This window comes from Hirundo rustica, chromosome 1 (assembly GCF_015227805.2).
Source record: "Hirundo rustica isolate bHirRus1 chromosome 1, bHirRus1.pri.v3, whole genome shotgun sequence".
In the NCBI taxonomy this organism is placed as follows: Eukaryota; Metazoa; Chordata; class Aves; order Passeriformes; family Hirundinidae; genus Hirundo; species Hirundo rustica.
Window position 1 is genome coordinate 37,609,946 of NC_053450.1, and position 15,535 is coordinate 37,625,480.

General features: G+C 42.5%; 1 protein-coding gene across 1 annotated transcript in view; it reads right to left on the bottom strand.

The window, feature by feature from the left end:
* RAB2A (RAB2A, member RAS oncogene family) overlaps nucleotides 1-10,092 on the bottom strand; it is a 42,733-nt gene extending 32,641 nt beyond the window's left edge. Inside the window, exon 1 of the mRNA XM_040088341.2 lies at nucleotides 9,819-10,092. Within this exon, the coding sequence (XP_039944275.1) occupies nucleotides 9,819-9,864 (46 nt within the window). The 5' untranslated portion in view covers nucleotides 9,865-10,092. The remainder of the gene's footprint in view (nucleotides 1-9,818) is intronic.
* Between the last annotated feature and the right edge of the window lie 5,443 nt (nucleotides 10,093-15,535).

Genomic DNA, 15,535 nt, shown 5'->3' on the forward strand with positions numbered 1-15,535 from the left:
AGAAGGGGCATCAATAAAACCTCCTCACTGGGCTTCCAGAGGGCAGACTTTGGCCTGTTCAAGAGACTTATTCACAGAGTTCCTCGGGAAGCTGTCCTTAAAAACAAAGGAGTCTTGGAAGGTTGGGCACGCTTCAAAACAAAATCTTGAAGGCGCGGAAACAGACCGTCTCCGTGTGCCAAAAGATGAGCTGACAAGGAAAACGACCAGACGACAAGCAAGGAGCTCTTGATGGAACTTGTGGGGAAAAAAAGAGGGTGTATCACCTTTGGAAGGAGGGTCAGATATCTCCAAAAATGCTTAAGGGAATTGCTAGGTCATGTAGGAAAATAATAGAGAGGCAAAAGCCCATTTAGAACTCAATCTGGCTACTTGTATAAAGGACAATAAAAATATGTATTTTTAAATATGTTAATGGCAAAAGGAAGAGCAAGGACAACCTCCATTCTCTATTAGGTGTGAGAGGGAATTTAGTAACTAAAGATGAGGAAAAGGCAGTACTTAACATCCTCTTTGCCTCAGTTTTCAACAGAAAGACAGGCTGTCCTCAGGACAACTGTCCTTCTTGAGACTGTGTCCTCCTGAGCTGGTAGATAGTGTCAGGAAGCAGAATGGTCCCCCCATTATGCAGGACAAAGCAGTCAAAGACCTGCTGAGCCACCAAGATGCTCACAAATCTATGGGACCAGATGCAATTCATCCTAGGGTGATAAGAGACCTTATAAGTTATTTTCTTATAAGATGAACTTGCAAAGGTGCTCTCCATCATTTACCATCAGTCCTAGCTCTGTTGGGAAGTCCCAGCTGACTGGAAGCTGGCCAGTGTGACACCCATCCATAGGAACGGCCGGAAGGAGGATGTAGGAAACTACAGACCAGTCAGCCAGACCTCAGTGCTCCGCAAGATTATGGAACAGATCATCTTGAGTGCCACACAGCACATACAGGATGGCCAGGGTATCAGGCCCAGCCAGCACAGGTTTAGGAGGGGTAGGTCATGTTTGACCAACCTGATCTCCTTTTATGACCAAGTGACCCACCTGGTGGATGCAGGAAAGGCTGTGGATGTTGTGTACTTGGACTTCAGCAAGGCTTTTGACACTGTCTCCCACAGCACACTCCTGGATAAGCTGGTAGCTTTCAGCTTTGACAGGTGCTCTCTTTACTGGTTTAAGAACTGGCTGAATTGCTCAGCCCAAAGAGTTGTGGTGAATGGTGCTGCATCCAGTCATTAGTGTTGTGCCCCAGAGATCAGAGCTGGAGTCAGTCCTATTTAATGTCTTCACTGATGACATAGATGAGGATATTGAATCTTTCATTAGTAAATTTGCAGATGACACTAAACTGGGAGCATGTGTGCTGGAGAGTAGGAGGGCTCTGCAGAGAGACCTGGAATGGTTGGATGGATGGGCAGAGTCCTGCATTTTGGCCACAATAACCCCCTGCAGTGTTATAGGCTGAAGACAGTGTGGCTGGACAGTGCCCAGGAGGAAAGGGACCTGGGGTACTGGTGACAGCAGCCAAACATGAGCCAGCAGTGTGCCCAGGTGGCCAAGAGGGCCAATGGCATCCTGGCCTGGATCAGGAATGGTATGGCCAGCAGGAGCAGGGAGGTCATTATTCCCCTGTACTCAGCACTGGTCAGGCCACACCTCGAGTGCTGTGTCCAGTTCTGGGCCCCTCAGTCTGGGAAGGACGTTGAGATGCTTGAGCGCGTCCAGAGGAGGCAACGAGGCTGGTGAGGGGCTTGGAGCACAAACCCTGTGAGAAACGAGTGAGGGAGGTGGGGTTGTTTAGCCTGGAGAAAAGGAGACTCAGGGGAGACCTTGTCACTCTCTACAACCTCCTGGAAGGTGGCTGTAGTCAGGTGGGGGCCAGTCTCTTCTCCCAGGCAACCACTGACAGAGAGGACACAGTCTCAAGCTGCATCAGGGGAAGTTTAGGTTAGACATCTGAAAAAAATTCTTCACTGAGTGATTGGGCAAGGGAATTGTCTGCCCAGGGAGTGGTGGAGTCACCATCCCTGGATGTACTTAAAAAAACACTGCATGCGGCACTCAGTGCCATGGTTTAGTTGATTAGGAGGCATTAGGTTAGGTCATAGGCTAGACTTGATCATCTCAAAGGTCTTTTCCAACCTAGTTCATTCTGTGAACAGTGTTTATAGACACAGATAACTTTTATATTACCAATGAAATGAAACTACCCCATCAGAGAACATAATCACCACTTCACTCACAAAAAACCTGCCACACCAGAAATAGCTTTTGCCATTAATCTTGCAAAATTATTTCAGTATCAGTGGATAAACCAAAACCTCAAACCAATCCAATATTCCTGCACAAATCTTACAAATGCTGGAACAGTATTTCAAAATCTAATCAACAAAATGGCATTTTATTAGGTATTCCAGCACTAGCTCTCAAGTGGCAATCTGGTATTTCTTCTCCTTGTAAGGCTGGTGACCAAGTCAGTTGAGATGCGCATACAACTGCCACCCTCAGACGAGCAAAGACGACAGACAAGCACAGCCCCTTTGATGCAAACCCTGTCTCAGACTGGCACAAGATGACGGCACCTCTAGTCATTCCTCCACAGCGAGCCTTTTAGGAGCAGATTGCAGACCGATGGGCTCACACAGAGAAACAGAAGAAATAACTAGTTTTTGTAACTAGGTTTTGTACTACTGTTGACTGAAATAGAGGTTTCATTTTAATTTTATAGTTTTAGGATACTGCATGTTTGTATCGCAGAAGTTCTTATGAAAATAGTTTGTAGCCCAAATCACTCCCAGAGCTTGAGCAAACTCCCCTATCATAGACTGGAACACTTATCATTGCCAAGAACATGTATCAGAGACAGGAGCAGTATATGAATGCCTGAGTAGTTTAACACCTTGTGACAAACAGATGCTGCAAAGATCAGTTAAGAGCTGCAGGTAGCTAATTCTATGGCATGCAGGTGGTTTAAAATAACTACACCAGTTAACTCTAAGAACAGAGTGGCTGCTTAGCAGGTATCTTGTTCACTTAGCACTAATCTACACCTGAAATGAGGGACATTGTGAAAAGTAGCTAAGCATGTCTTGATGATAGTTAATTGCAGAATGCAAATGCAAAAGGGATAGATTCAGTTATTTATTAACTCATTCTCTGTTTTACTGACACAATTATTTTAATATAGCTTCAGATAAACCACACCAGAAAAAAAAAAATCTAGTATTTTCATGTGAGAGAGCTTGGATACACCTCAACAACCACAGTAAACAAAAGCTCCTGCTTCAGAACAAATGAAAACAATGGATTATATGCTCAGAGGGAAGGCAGCTTGCTTTTTTGCAAGTGCCTGTTTTAGGATCCCTTCATCGCTTCTTAGTACTCAAGCAATGATGGGAAGTAAAACTTGTGCTACAGTAGTTTTACCCTCTAGCTCTAAATTCCAAACCAGCAGACTGAGTTGATTCTCCAAATTCCTCTGACTCCCTTAACAGCTTCCTCTTAATCTGGGTGCCACTCTGCAGTCAGTTTCCTTAGACAAGGCATTGCCAGAACTTTTCTGTTGTCCACTTTGGCCCAGCTTCAACACCATCCTTCCTTATGTACTTCTGTTTCTTTCAGGGCTCAGTAGTAAAGCTACCTTTCTCCCTTCTCTCTCATATGCAACAAGCACTTAAAAAAAATAAAAAGGCATCTCTGGAACAACAGAACCACAGCACAGGTGATGATACAGCTGAGCCAGCCTCTGGCTAAGAGAGCTGACTTGATTCCTTCTCCCTTTCCTGACTCCCTGTGAAAAGGGCAAGGAAAGTTCAGTTACTGGCTGCAAAGTCAGGTGTGTACTGCTGAATATGAGGAAAGCTTTCAGGCTTTTCTTAGCTCTAGACAAAACTCAGTGCTCCTTCCACTGATATTTGCCTTGAAAAGCTGGCCTGGTTCAAAACTAAAAATGGGTCAATAAAGAGAGCAAAGAGAGGTTAAGAATTTCCTTACTTGCTCACCTAAGCCCTACTATAGCCCAAGAAAGGTGACAGGAAAAGAACTGCAGTAATATTCTACCCAACTGTGGAATAAAAACTGAATGCTAAAGAAAAACCTTCTACGTTAATCTGCCTGTTGTCTCTGGTGAGTAGACTCACTCCTTCCCACACAGCTCCACCTCCATACCCAAAAGGGCTCTTGCACTCTTTTGAGCATACCTACTATTTGTTTAGTTTGTTTTTCAAATCATCTTTGTGAGCTGAGCTGGCTCTCTGAAGGATCGCGCAAGCAGTGATACTGACAGCTAAGAAGTAGCAGAGCTCATAATTGAGACAACAAGTGGTAACAAAGTCTCCTCATTTTGGCTGCAGATTAAACCCTGGCTTAATTCAACAGTCTCTCAGAACTATTTTTCTTGTACTTGATGGTGATCAATCAGTCCACCACACACAGAGATAAAGACTGCATTAGTGGGTGGATCCAGATCACGGCAGACTATCAAAGCCACCACAAGGTAAGGGGAGCAAGAACTTCTCCTTTCACATGTCAGCTTGGATATCCATGAAACCAGTGCCACAATACCAACCTAGCCGAAACAAACTTCCCGCTTTCTTACCATCCTTTAGAAAAACAAACAAAAATATATCTTAAAGACAGGGTAACACAGATTCAAATAATAGGCAAGGTGATTATAATATAATAATAATATGATTATTATATATATACATATACTATATATAAAATAGATTATTATGTAGATGATACACCTAAGAACCCAGATTTTAAAACTAACCTTGATTTTAACCAGGCAATTACACATTACAAATGTCACAAGATATATACCTCTAACCTAGTCTACGAGATACTTTTAGTTCTTTCCAGTACTCCGCAGAGCTTCCATATGTTTCATAAGCCCTTTTCTTATCACAGGCTGCAGTTCATTCTTTCTCCCCTCCCTTTCCAACTACAGCAGCTTTATGCAGCTCTGGAAAGTGCAGTATTACCTTTTCACAGGCCTAGGCATAACAAGACATGAACCTAAAGCAAAGAGTTTTCTTAATCTCAGTCAGTTATGTCTTAGAATTCTACCATCAAGTGGGAAAGCTTTACTTTTTATAGGAAATTTATAGGAAGGACAAACTAAAAAATTCTAAGCTGTCATGTACAGAGCAAAGGGAGTTCACATACAAATGTAAGCATGGACAAGAACAGAAGGAAAACAACCTCCAAAATCCTTCATGATGCCTTTGTAATTTTGGGAACAGTAATAAAAATTTCACTTTTAAAGCTGATTCAGCTTCAACATTTTAACACTTTCAACAGCATATTTGAAGCCAATGATGTAAATTTCTCCTTTCTCATGACAATTAGCACAGGCCTACAAAGTTAAAGGAGCTGTTCAGCTTTACCATATTTCAGTTTGTATGGCATTGCTCCACTGCTAACTGTAGGTTTTAAAAGTAAGTAAAAATTATTTCCAAATAAAATTAAGCTACATTTGAGTCTGTAAAAAAACTTCATGTTCCGCATGGTCACAAACAACTTAGAAACTTCCAGCCATTCATAATAACACGTGTTTAGATTAAATCAGGGGTGGGGTTGGGTTAGATGCTTTTCTGAGTGGCAAGGCAGAGTTTCTTTTAAACAAAGTCTTAGAATTAGTACAAGTGTGCATACTAGCAGTCTCATAAAACCATTTGTATGGACATATAGTTTGTTAATTATAGTTAACAACTTCTAAGAGGCTAAGAGGATGTTCTTATACAACACCTAATATCTGCTCTTTTGAGATTAAAGCATCATTGAAAGGGTCTCAAAGCAAGACATAAGTAGTACAGACCTGGTTTTCAGCACAAACAAGTTCTCAGTCTATCACAGGGCATTAACACCAGCTCTGGCAAGATGAAAACCAGTTTAGCAAAGAAATACTATTACATACTTAGAGAAAATAAGGGCAAAAGACTCTGGTCGTACACTTTACTAGCTAATAACAGCTGCTGTTCCAGAGCAAAGTGCAAAGTCGCTAGAAATATTTCACAAAGAGGACTGAAAAAGAAAGTAAATTCAATTGCTTAATTTCAACATTTGAAAGTCTCCTAGATAAGTGAAATGGTTGATTAGACAGCTTACTTTACTCTAGAGAGTGAGGAAAATTAGATCACCAGGCAATTATATTTTCTTTCATCATTGCCTCCTAATAAGAGTAACTTAGAGATGCTCTTGGTCTAGGAACAGCAACTATCTGCTGAAATTGAAAGGCAAGTGAATGTCCATTATGCAAAAAACTCAGTGAGTTGCAGTAACACATTCAAGAAAAACAGGCAGACCTTCTCATGGAAAATGCAGCAACAGTGATCCTAAAAACACATTTAGATAGGCTACAACTGACAAATTATGTTGGTGGCAAGAAACCTGACCATTGCAAAACTGGTAGAGATACTCTAGGAGCATTCTCTGGTGGCATATAGCAAACATACTCTAACATAAAAAAATTCTGGTTAACGTGTATTATTCTGAAAAAAAATATTCCAGCTCTCATCTTCACAGAAATCTTGTATATTTCCCAGTTTTTTCCCACATGGTACATTGCTGATAACAAACATGTAAATAAAGAAGATTTTACCATCATACAGAAAAAGAGCTAAAAGAAAAAAAAAAAATTACCGACTTTCAGTCACCAACTGCACAAACAGGCAGTTCTCATATGCCAAGAGTATTCACCCTAGCTCAGATCAAAGTCCATCTCAACTTCAACTGGTGGCCAAAGGCAGATGTACAAAGAAGAGTGGATGAAGACACCAACTCCTACTGGCCACCAAAAAGGAAGACACCATCAATCATAAAGGCAAAGGTCTCAGAGGTACAGCCCTAAGCAGCAAGTACCATACATGCTTCCAAATGAATATGCAAACTCCTATAATGCTTTGGAAATAGCCAGATCAAAGGATTTTTCCTGATAAACTCTCACAGCAGTCAGTATTCCATAATACCTGTATTTTTTTCTTAAAACTCCACAGCTACTGTCCTACTGCTACAATGTAAAAAAAAAACCCCCACACATTTATTGCCATGTTGTCTGAGTACCTGAAATACAGCCATGCCATTTCAGGTCTCTCCCATAACAGAAAATTAACTAGATCCTAAACCAGTTCCAACTACACAGAAAACCATTTTTTATATATTAAAAAATACATTTAACAACCAGATTCGAAGCAATCCCGTGTTCATAAAGGTACCATGACTGAAGTACCAGAAAAAGAAAAAAAAGACAGCGAATGCCAATGACCAATGAAACAGGGAATGCAAAGGGACAAGAACTGTTGAGCACAAGGCAGTCTTGCACAGTCAGTCTCTGTGGCTGTCATTTTAAGAGACTGAGATCATCCTGAATTCCTGTGTTTAAGCAGATGAAAGCATGTGGAATCACAATTCAGAAAAGGCACATACAGGTGTCTTGTATAACTCCAGGAGGTTTTTGTTGGTTTGCTTATGGATCGCACACCTACTTTGCTTTTTAATGCTGAGAGAGGAGCTAAATGTTAACATCTGTCCTCAGCTGAGTCTCTTAGTTTTTTCCTACAGTTTGTTTACAACTAATTGCTGAGTCACCAGGCAGCTCAGGCATTTCCAAAGCCTCTAAATCAAATACCAGAAACAAATTTCTTGATGGCTATGAAATCTACATGGTCTGCAAGGCCAGTGGCATATCTTTACTGGTTGGAACGCTGAGGGAATCCACCACAGGAACTGAAGAAGACAGTCACCATCCACTCTTAACTTCCATTGTCAGAACTTGGAGTTCAATTACCTTCCTCTGAGGAAGAGTAGTAATACCCAGACCACCACCACCATCTTGGCTACCATGCACAACATGCTCTTCAACCATGCTCTTCAGTACTAACTCTATTAGAATACCTAAAAGGCTCACAGGAGATCTAAATAAAAGCAAAACCAACTCACCACTATTGACATATTCAATTCACTTCTGGAATAATCATTGCAGTAGTTTTAACTAGCTTCCTGTAGCAACGCAAGAATACAAGCCATAAGAATTAACAAAAAAAAACGAACCAAAAAGCCAATGGCAAATCTGTGAGCCGTTTTCCTCTCTGTTTCCTGTCTCTCACTCTTCTGATATTTGGCTCTTAAGCAGCTGCAACAACTTCAGAAGTCACACATCTATTCTGTCTCTCCCATTTCAAGCAACTCAAATGCAAGACTGCAGCACAGACCATTACACTGAGGATATTTATTTGTAAAAATTTAATCAGAATACAATCAAAGTACCAAAACAACTGTAAGCTGCTGTCCACCACTTTAATGAGTACAGGTTTTAGAGATGCACCAGAATTGGCCACCTGTTCTGACACACTGTCATTCTGAACTGTGCACTAACATCTTGCACCACTCCGGCTTAACAAACCTCTTCTTACTTCTCCTGAATCTGCACAGGTGCAAATCCTGTCCTCCTGTCCCGGCTTGATGAAATGTCACCCACGTAAACACTCAACAAAAAACAGAACTTTCAGTTATCATCTACAGCCTAATGCTTCCAACAGAGTCATTACAGCTGTGATAAATTTCTAAAGATTCACCTGTTCTCCAACTGTTACTGCAGAAGCCTAAAAAAGCTTTCAGAGTTTAGAGGTATGTTTAAAAAGCAAATAAAAGTCACATAGTCGTTGCATCCAGCATATTTAACAACCTCATGTGTAATGCAACTGTAATGTATAATTATAATCCACCAACAGATAATTTGGTTCATAGGTATGAAGTACAATTATGAAGGTACACTCAGAATAGCATCTAAAAAAATAGGTGTCATCAAACTTATTATAGAAGGCATTTAAACAGGTATGAGGAAAACAACAAGGAAAATGCACAACACACAGGCACAATGGCTAAGTAAGTTAGCTACCTTGTCCTGACAACGTTTGATCAGAGTATGCTACTCTCATCCATACTAGGCCAAGCAAGCATAAAATACATTGGCAAAGGGGCTTCAAGCAGCAATTCCTATCAGCATATGGCTATGCCAGCAACATTTGTAAGCTTATTATTTGTCACACAGCAGCCAATTACAAATAGAACGGAGTAAGTTTTTAAGGAATGTTCAAGGCTAAGTTGAATGCGGCCTTGAGCAACGTGGTCTAGTGGGAGGTGCGGGGATTGTGACCAGACCATCTTTAAGCCCCAGTCTAACCCTTTAACATTCTACGATTCAATGTGTTTTCAGAAAGTGACAAACATTTGGAAAAGCAAGTGGTGTGTGTACATATATACGCATAAAAAAAGAAGTTCATTTAAATTAGACTGGAAGAAGCCAGAGCTTTTAATCAGCTTTGACAGCCTGTCTTCACACAGTTTGCTACAGCAGCTCCAGCTAAGACTGGAAAGAGCATCCCTGCAGCCCGAGCTGAAGGTAACTCACAGCAATGAGACAGAAACTCATCACAAAACTGAGGGGCGGAGTGTGGCCTCGCTGCCACAAGACTGCAAACCATGGGCACTACCTAGGTGTAAGTTTCGTTGTGACAGCGCCTTCTCCCTCTCCTTTGCCCCTCTCCGCCGCCGCAGCCAGGGCGGTGACACAGCCCGAGCAGCCCCGTGGCCCGTCAGCCAGGCCCGAAGGCGGCTGCCAGCGGCCCAAGGCCGTCGGGAGACAAGGCCGAGGCCGCGGGCGGGGCCCGGCGCAGAGGCGGGGGGGAGACACCGCCTCTTCCTCGCGCGGAGCCACCACGTCGGCGGCACTGCCAACACTGCGGAAATGGGAGCGGGGAGCCGGGCCTTCCTCTCCGCCCCCCGCCCCGCTCCGGGCCGGGCCGGGCCGGGCTCACCCACCTGTGTCTCCGATGATGATGTACTTGAAGAGGTACGCGTAGGCCATGGCCGCTCCCGGGCTGCCGCTCGCGGGATGTCCCGCTCTCGCTCCGGCGTGACGCGCGCGCTCGCCGCCCGGGCTCGCGCTGCGGAGAGGCGGAAACGGGTTAACGGCCCCCGGGCGGCGCCTCCGCCCGCTCGCTCCCTCCTACCTCCGCCCCCGCGCCGCCGCTGGCGGAGGGGCTCTGCTCGCTCGCTCCTGCTGTCCGCCCTCCCTCCCGCCGCGGCCCCGCAGGCGCCGGGAAAGGCAGAACGCGGCGCCGGCGAGAACAATAAACAGGCGCCGAGCGGCCCCCGGACCCTCCGGCGACGTCAGCACCCGCCCCCTCACGCCGCCCCGCCTCCGACCCGGAAATGCTGAGGCGCGAGGCCGCCTCCCGCCGCGCGCGGGGCGGAGCCTCGCCCCCCGCCCCGCGGGATGAGGGCGGCGGCGGCGCCTCCGGGCCGGTACTGTCCCTGAATCCGGAGTCGGTCAGGCTGGAAAAGAGCTCAGGGGTCATCGAGTCCCACCTATGAGCAAACACCACCATGTCAACGATACACTGAGTGCCACGTCCAGTCTGTCCTTAGCAGGAACGGTGCCGCCGCCACCCCCCTTGGCAGCTCATGCCTATGTCTAAGCTCCCTTTCCGTGAAAAAGTTCTTCCTAATCTCCAACCGAAATCTCCCCTGGCACAGTTTGAGACTATGTCCTGTCGTACTGTCGCTGGTTGCCTGGGCGAAGCAGCCGACCCTCGCCTGGTTATAACCTCCCTTTGAGGGAGCTGTAGAGTGATAAGGTCAGCCGTGAGCCTCTCTTTGTGCAGGCTAAACCCCAGCTCCCTCAGCTGCTCCTCACAGGATAGGTACTCACTCCAGCACCTCAAAGTCCTTCCTAAATTAAGGGGCCCAAAGCATAAATCCTCCAAGAATAGCCAGCAATGAGCTGTTTGGTACAAGTTTATCTTTCATCATGAGTTCTGGCCTGAAGGGGTTTCTTCCGTTTCTGTGTTTCCTCCCTGAACTGAAAGCAATGAGCCAGGTGAATAACCTAAATTCCCAGCAGGTGTTTAGGACTTCGAGTTCACATGGGAATGGTGAGCTGGAAGAGGCTTCAAGGTCTTCCGTAGTCTAAGCTGCTTCATGAAGCATCCGGTGTACCCTGACCTTTGAATCTGGAGCAAAGGCAGCCCAGATCACATCCACACTGAGGCTATAGCAGATCCCTGGTAGGGATAAATGCGGCAGGACACTCCAGTCAGATCATACTGATGGTGCTTTGGGATTCCCTTCAGCACAGCTGTTTGTTGACTGTGGACTGGGGGGACTTTTCAAGAGCCATTGGCACATTTTTCATATAAACTCACATTTTACTCCCATTCTGGCTATCTTGGTGGAATGGGAGTAAAAGGTATCTGTCTTTTAACTTTATAGAGGTTTTTATTTATGGTCAACAGCTTGGATAACATTGACCTACAAGGCCTCTAACAGGTGTGCATCCAACTTACTTGTAAAAATAAATAAAGCTGATAAATATAAAGCTGATTGTGCCTGTTGTCATATTTCATGACCTGAAACCCAAAATGAAGCTTTTTATAAAAATAATTCCTATCTACTGTGGATGTGCAAAAAAACCCACAACCCAAGAACACTAGGAAGTGGAAGGAGCTCCTTTATATATTATAAAGACATCTACCTTTTCCACATGAAAAATTCACATTTTCAATGACCTCTTGTCAGATGTTCGCCTCCTCCTTTTCATTTGTTTATCCTCTGTACTTCTCCTAATTTCTCAACACTGTTTATTAAGTGTAGAGCCCAAAACAGCAGTTCTCACGTGTCTCTAACCAACCTCATCACCTCAAAACTGGCAAAGGAGTATCTCCAGTCTTGCCACTCTCTGAAGGTTTGTTTTTTTTTTTTATCAACAACATCTGAATTTAATTTTTGATAATTGATCCCTATTCTAGAAAATTGCTACTCAAATGTATCCATACATTTGGTATCTCCCTATTAGCAGCATTTTTCCCCTTGCTAAATTTCAATAATTTTGATTATGGCCACTCAGTTTAGCAAAAATATTTGATTTTTTCTCTTTTCATATTTTCTTTGCTGTTTTGTTACCCAGATTGTTCATGACAATGTTGAATAGGTCTTGCATGGACAAGACAGAGCATTGAAATGTGGCATGTGAACTTTTCTCCTAGTTTAAAAACTCTTCACACTTAAAAGAGCCATTTCTCTATTATTTTATTTGCAAGTAGTTTCAATATACATTTTTGTTAATAAACAATTCCTTGCCAGAATGAGTTTTCTCAGAGAAACAGGTTTTTGCCCTGCCTCCTATGAAAGCCGGCTTCTTTTTTCACGTACCCTTGTGTGCATCTGTTTCCTGCCCTAATAATGATTGTGGAATCTGGCATCTGGATGGAGCAGGGTACCTCAGCTGAAGGAAAGGCTGCAGCTGGGGTCAGCTGTCAAACCCAATCAAGAATTCACACTAAAACAAGTCTTCTCAAGTGCTCCCTCAGCAGCTAAGCCTTTCAGCTGGCATTCATGCTGTTGGCATGGGTTTGTGTGACCTCAACCACTGGAGACAAAGCTGTAGGAGATCAGGCCGTAAGCAGATAAGATCTCAGCCAGTATAAGTCAAGGTTGCTCCTGCTAGGGATGGGGCAGCTCTGCTCCTCCTAATCTGCTTGTGGACCCTCCCTGGTTCTGACACTGTCAAAATCATCTGCTGAATAGGACAAATGGCTAAGCTTTCATTTTTTCCTATTAGCTTTTGGGCAAAATCATCCTGAGTCCCACAGCCACATAACAAACTAAATAACCTCATCGGTTGGATCCCACCTCTGTCCAGCCATCCTTACGGCTCCCAAAGGGCCCTGTGGTTATGAGGGTTGTGGTTGGACAGGGCTCTGAGCAACCCGATTAAGTTGAAGTTGTCCCCACTTGTTGCAGGGGGTTTGGACTCAATGGCTTTTAAAGCTCTTTTCTAACCCAAACTATTCTATGATTGTATGAGTGCGTGATTCTATGATTCTGTTTACATCATTGATGGGATTTGGTGTCTTAGTTCCCAAATTATGTGACCTTCAAGACTTCCAGATGAGCCAAATTGGCCTGATATGATTGAATGAGATCTGGGAAGAAAATGGCATTTTGTTTTGTAGAACTGAGATTTCCTGATGGGGAGAAAATACAGACAGCGCAGAATCCCCGGTGAAATGGAAGGTGCCTTTAACATCTCGGCTGAGCTGTCTGACAGGCGGCAGGTGGGTTTGACCGTCCAGAGGGAAGGCAGCCCTACTGTCTGTGCTTTGGCACTGACTGGTGGGTCAGGCGGGTGACCAGCTTGCAGGTGACTCACGTGGCAGGGCAGTGCCCCACTGACTTCAGTGGCTCCTCAGCTTGGGCCAACACCTGCACAGTGGACAGACAGCCAGGCTTCTGCTGGTTAGGCAGACAGCCAAGCTGCTCTGTGGAGTATTTCAGTCATTTGTGATGGTTAGAGATAGTTATTGAATCGGTGTTTGGTAGAGCCTTGCGAGGATAATACTGTTGCTTGGGCTATCCCATGGTAAGTACAAGATAATTTGCTGCTGGAAAAGAGACTTTGTTCCTAACTTATTGAATGTTACCAGCTGTTCTACAAATCTGAGATGCCTCCAGCTAGAGATTAATGCAAAATTGATTTTCCTCCAAGTTACGTGTACCATATGTCATCTTAAGTACTAATAAGAGGCATGCAAATAGCTACGGTAATATTTTCATTTTTTTATTTCTCACATGCTAAATTTACCTTTTCCAGAGAAATTAATATCTTCTTTTGTTAAGCATTAATACTTTGATAGAAGGCTGCCATGTAGTCAGACTAACTCATTAAAAAAAAAATTAGCCATTTGATATAAAAGAAGCCTTAGTAATTTATTATTGAAGAATTGCAAAGATTTTTTTTTTTTAATTTTGTTAATGTTATCATGACTGCGCATCTGTTAATGATTTTACATCACATGATGAAATATTTCACTATGATGACTGTGTCAGTATTATATTCTGGCAAATTTGGGAAAGTTTCTGGATACACTTGGGAAGACTATAACTTGCTGTTTTTCCTGTGTTACTCAGTTTTTTCCTTAATTTTCCACTGAGCAAACTCAATGAGGTTTATAGAAAAGCCTTAGGCTTTGCAGGATCCTTACGAATAAAAATACTATGTAGGAGAGAGTCATCCAAATTTCAACATACTCTCCAGAACAAAACATTAGACTGGACGTTTTCAATGGAAATGAAAACACAAAAGCAGAACTCTGTCGTAACATTTAAATACAACCGCTTTAATTATGTTTTGTACAGTAGTATCATTCAACTGTTAGAAGTAAATCTCTACCCACACTTCAGTCTAGCTTACAATTTTTAAATTGTTCAGTTGTACGGTTAAATTTTCTATACAGATGCTGAGAAGGAAAAGTTATTTTGTAGTGCTTATCCTTTAATCTGTCTGCATGTGCTTCTTCTGAGCATTAAGTATATGCTATATTTTTTCTTCTTTGTGAATTCTAAGATTAGATTTGTGTTACACTTAAGAAACAAGGCAATATACAGGTTATTTTATTTATTATAAATGTTGAGAATGGGAGCCCACTTCATGTGGAAATAGAGAGCAGATCCTGCAAGACAGTCAAATATATTGAAATGTCAATGAAAATCTGCCTTTGTAAAGAGAATTTCTAAATACATGGTAAACCTATAAAGGTTAACTGGAGACAACTTCTGAATCGAGTAGGTAGAAATCCATGTCTATGAGTGATGTGTGGCCTGGGCTTTGCTGGTCCTAGACCAGGCAGCTTTGGCTGAGATTTCAGCTAGCAGTTGGATATGTGTACACAGTTTACATTATTATTTTTGATCTGGTGAAAAAAGAGGTTTGGAAATCAGTTTCTTTTTTTAAAAAACATTCCTTTAGAATGCTGTAGTGTTTAGCTTAAATTACGTGCTCTTGACTAAACATTAAAAATAAAACACCACATTTCTCCAGTCACTGTAATTATAGAATGTTTTATTAAAGTTCAATTACATTTATAAGTAATTTTTGGAAGTGAAAATTTCAGTTCCAATAGAATTTTTTGTTTTCAAAATGTAATTTTGAGACTACACTTTTAAGGCAGTGCAAAAGAAAAGTAAAATATAAATCTAGAGTTTCCAGCTGTATTCATATTTTAGGTTCTTGCTCCCCTGGAAATATTTGCATAACCTCTGCATTACCCCTTTTTATTTACTAATGGCCTTTGCCTCTGTTATCATTTCACCCTGTTTCTCCTTGCAAATAGCCTTATTTTTTACTGCCTTGATGTAATAATAAACAGTTTGATAAGACAGTATGTGATAATTTTAATATCAATATATTAATAATATGATTATTAACATATTAATTATTATTAAATTATCAACATTAAAATATTAATAATTTTCCCCATAAAAACAGGGAAAACAATAGGATCCTTGAAATAATCTTGAAATGCCTAAGAAACTAACTGAAAAGATATGTTTGGGTTTTGTGTTCTTAAATTATTCTCAGGGGCATTAGAAAATATGTGCTTGTGTAGCAAGATTCACAGAAGCATGGAATAGTAGTGCTAAACAATGTCAGAGATCCATGCAGAAGCCTACTTAAAGTGACATCAAGGTAATTTTTC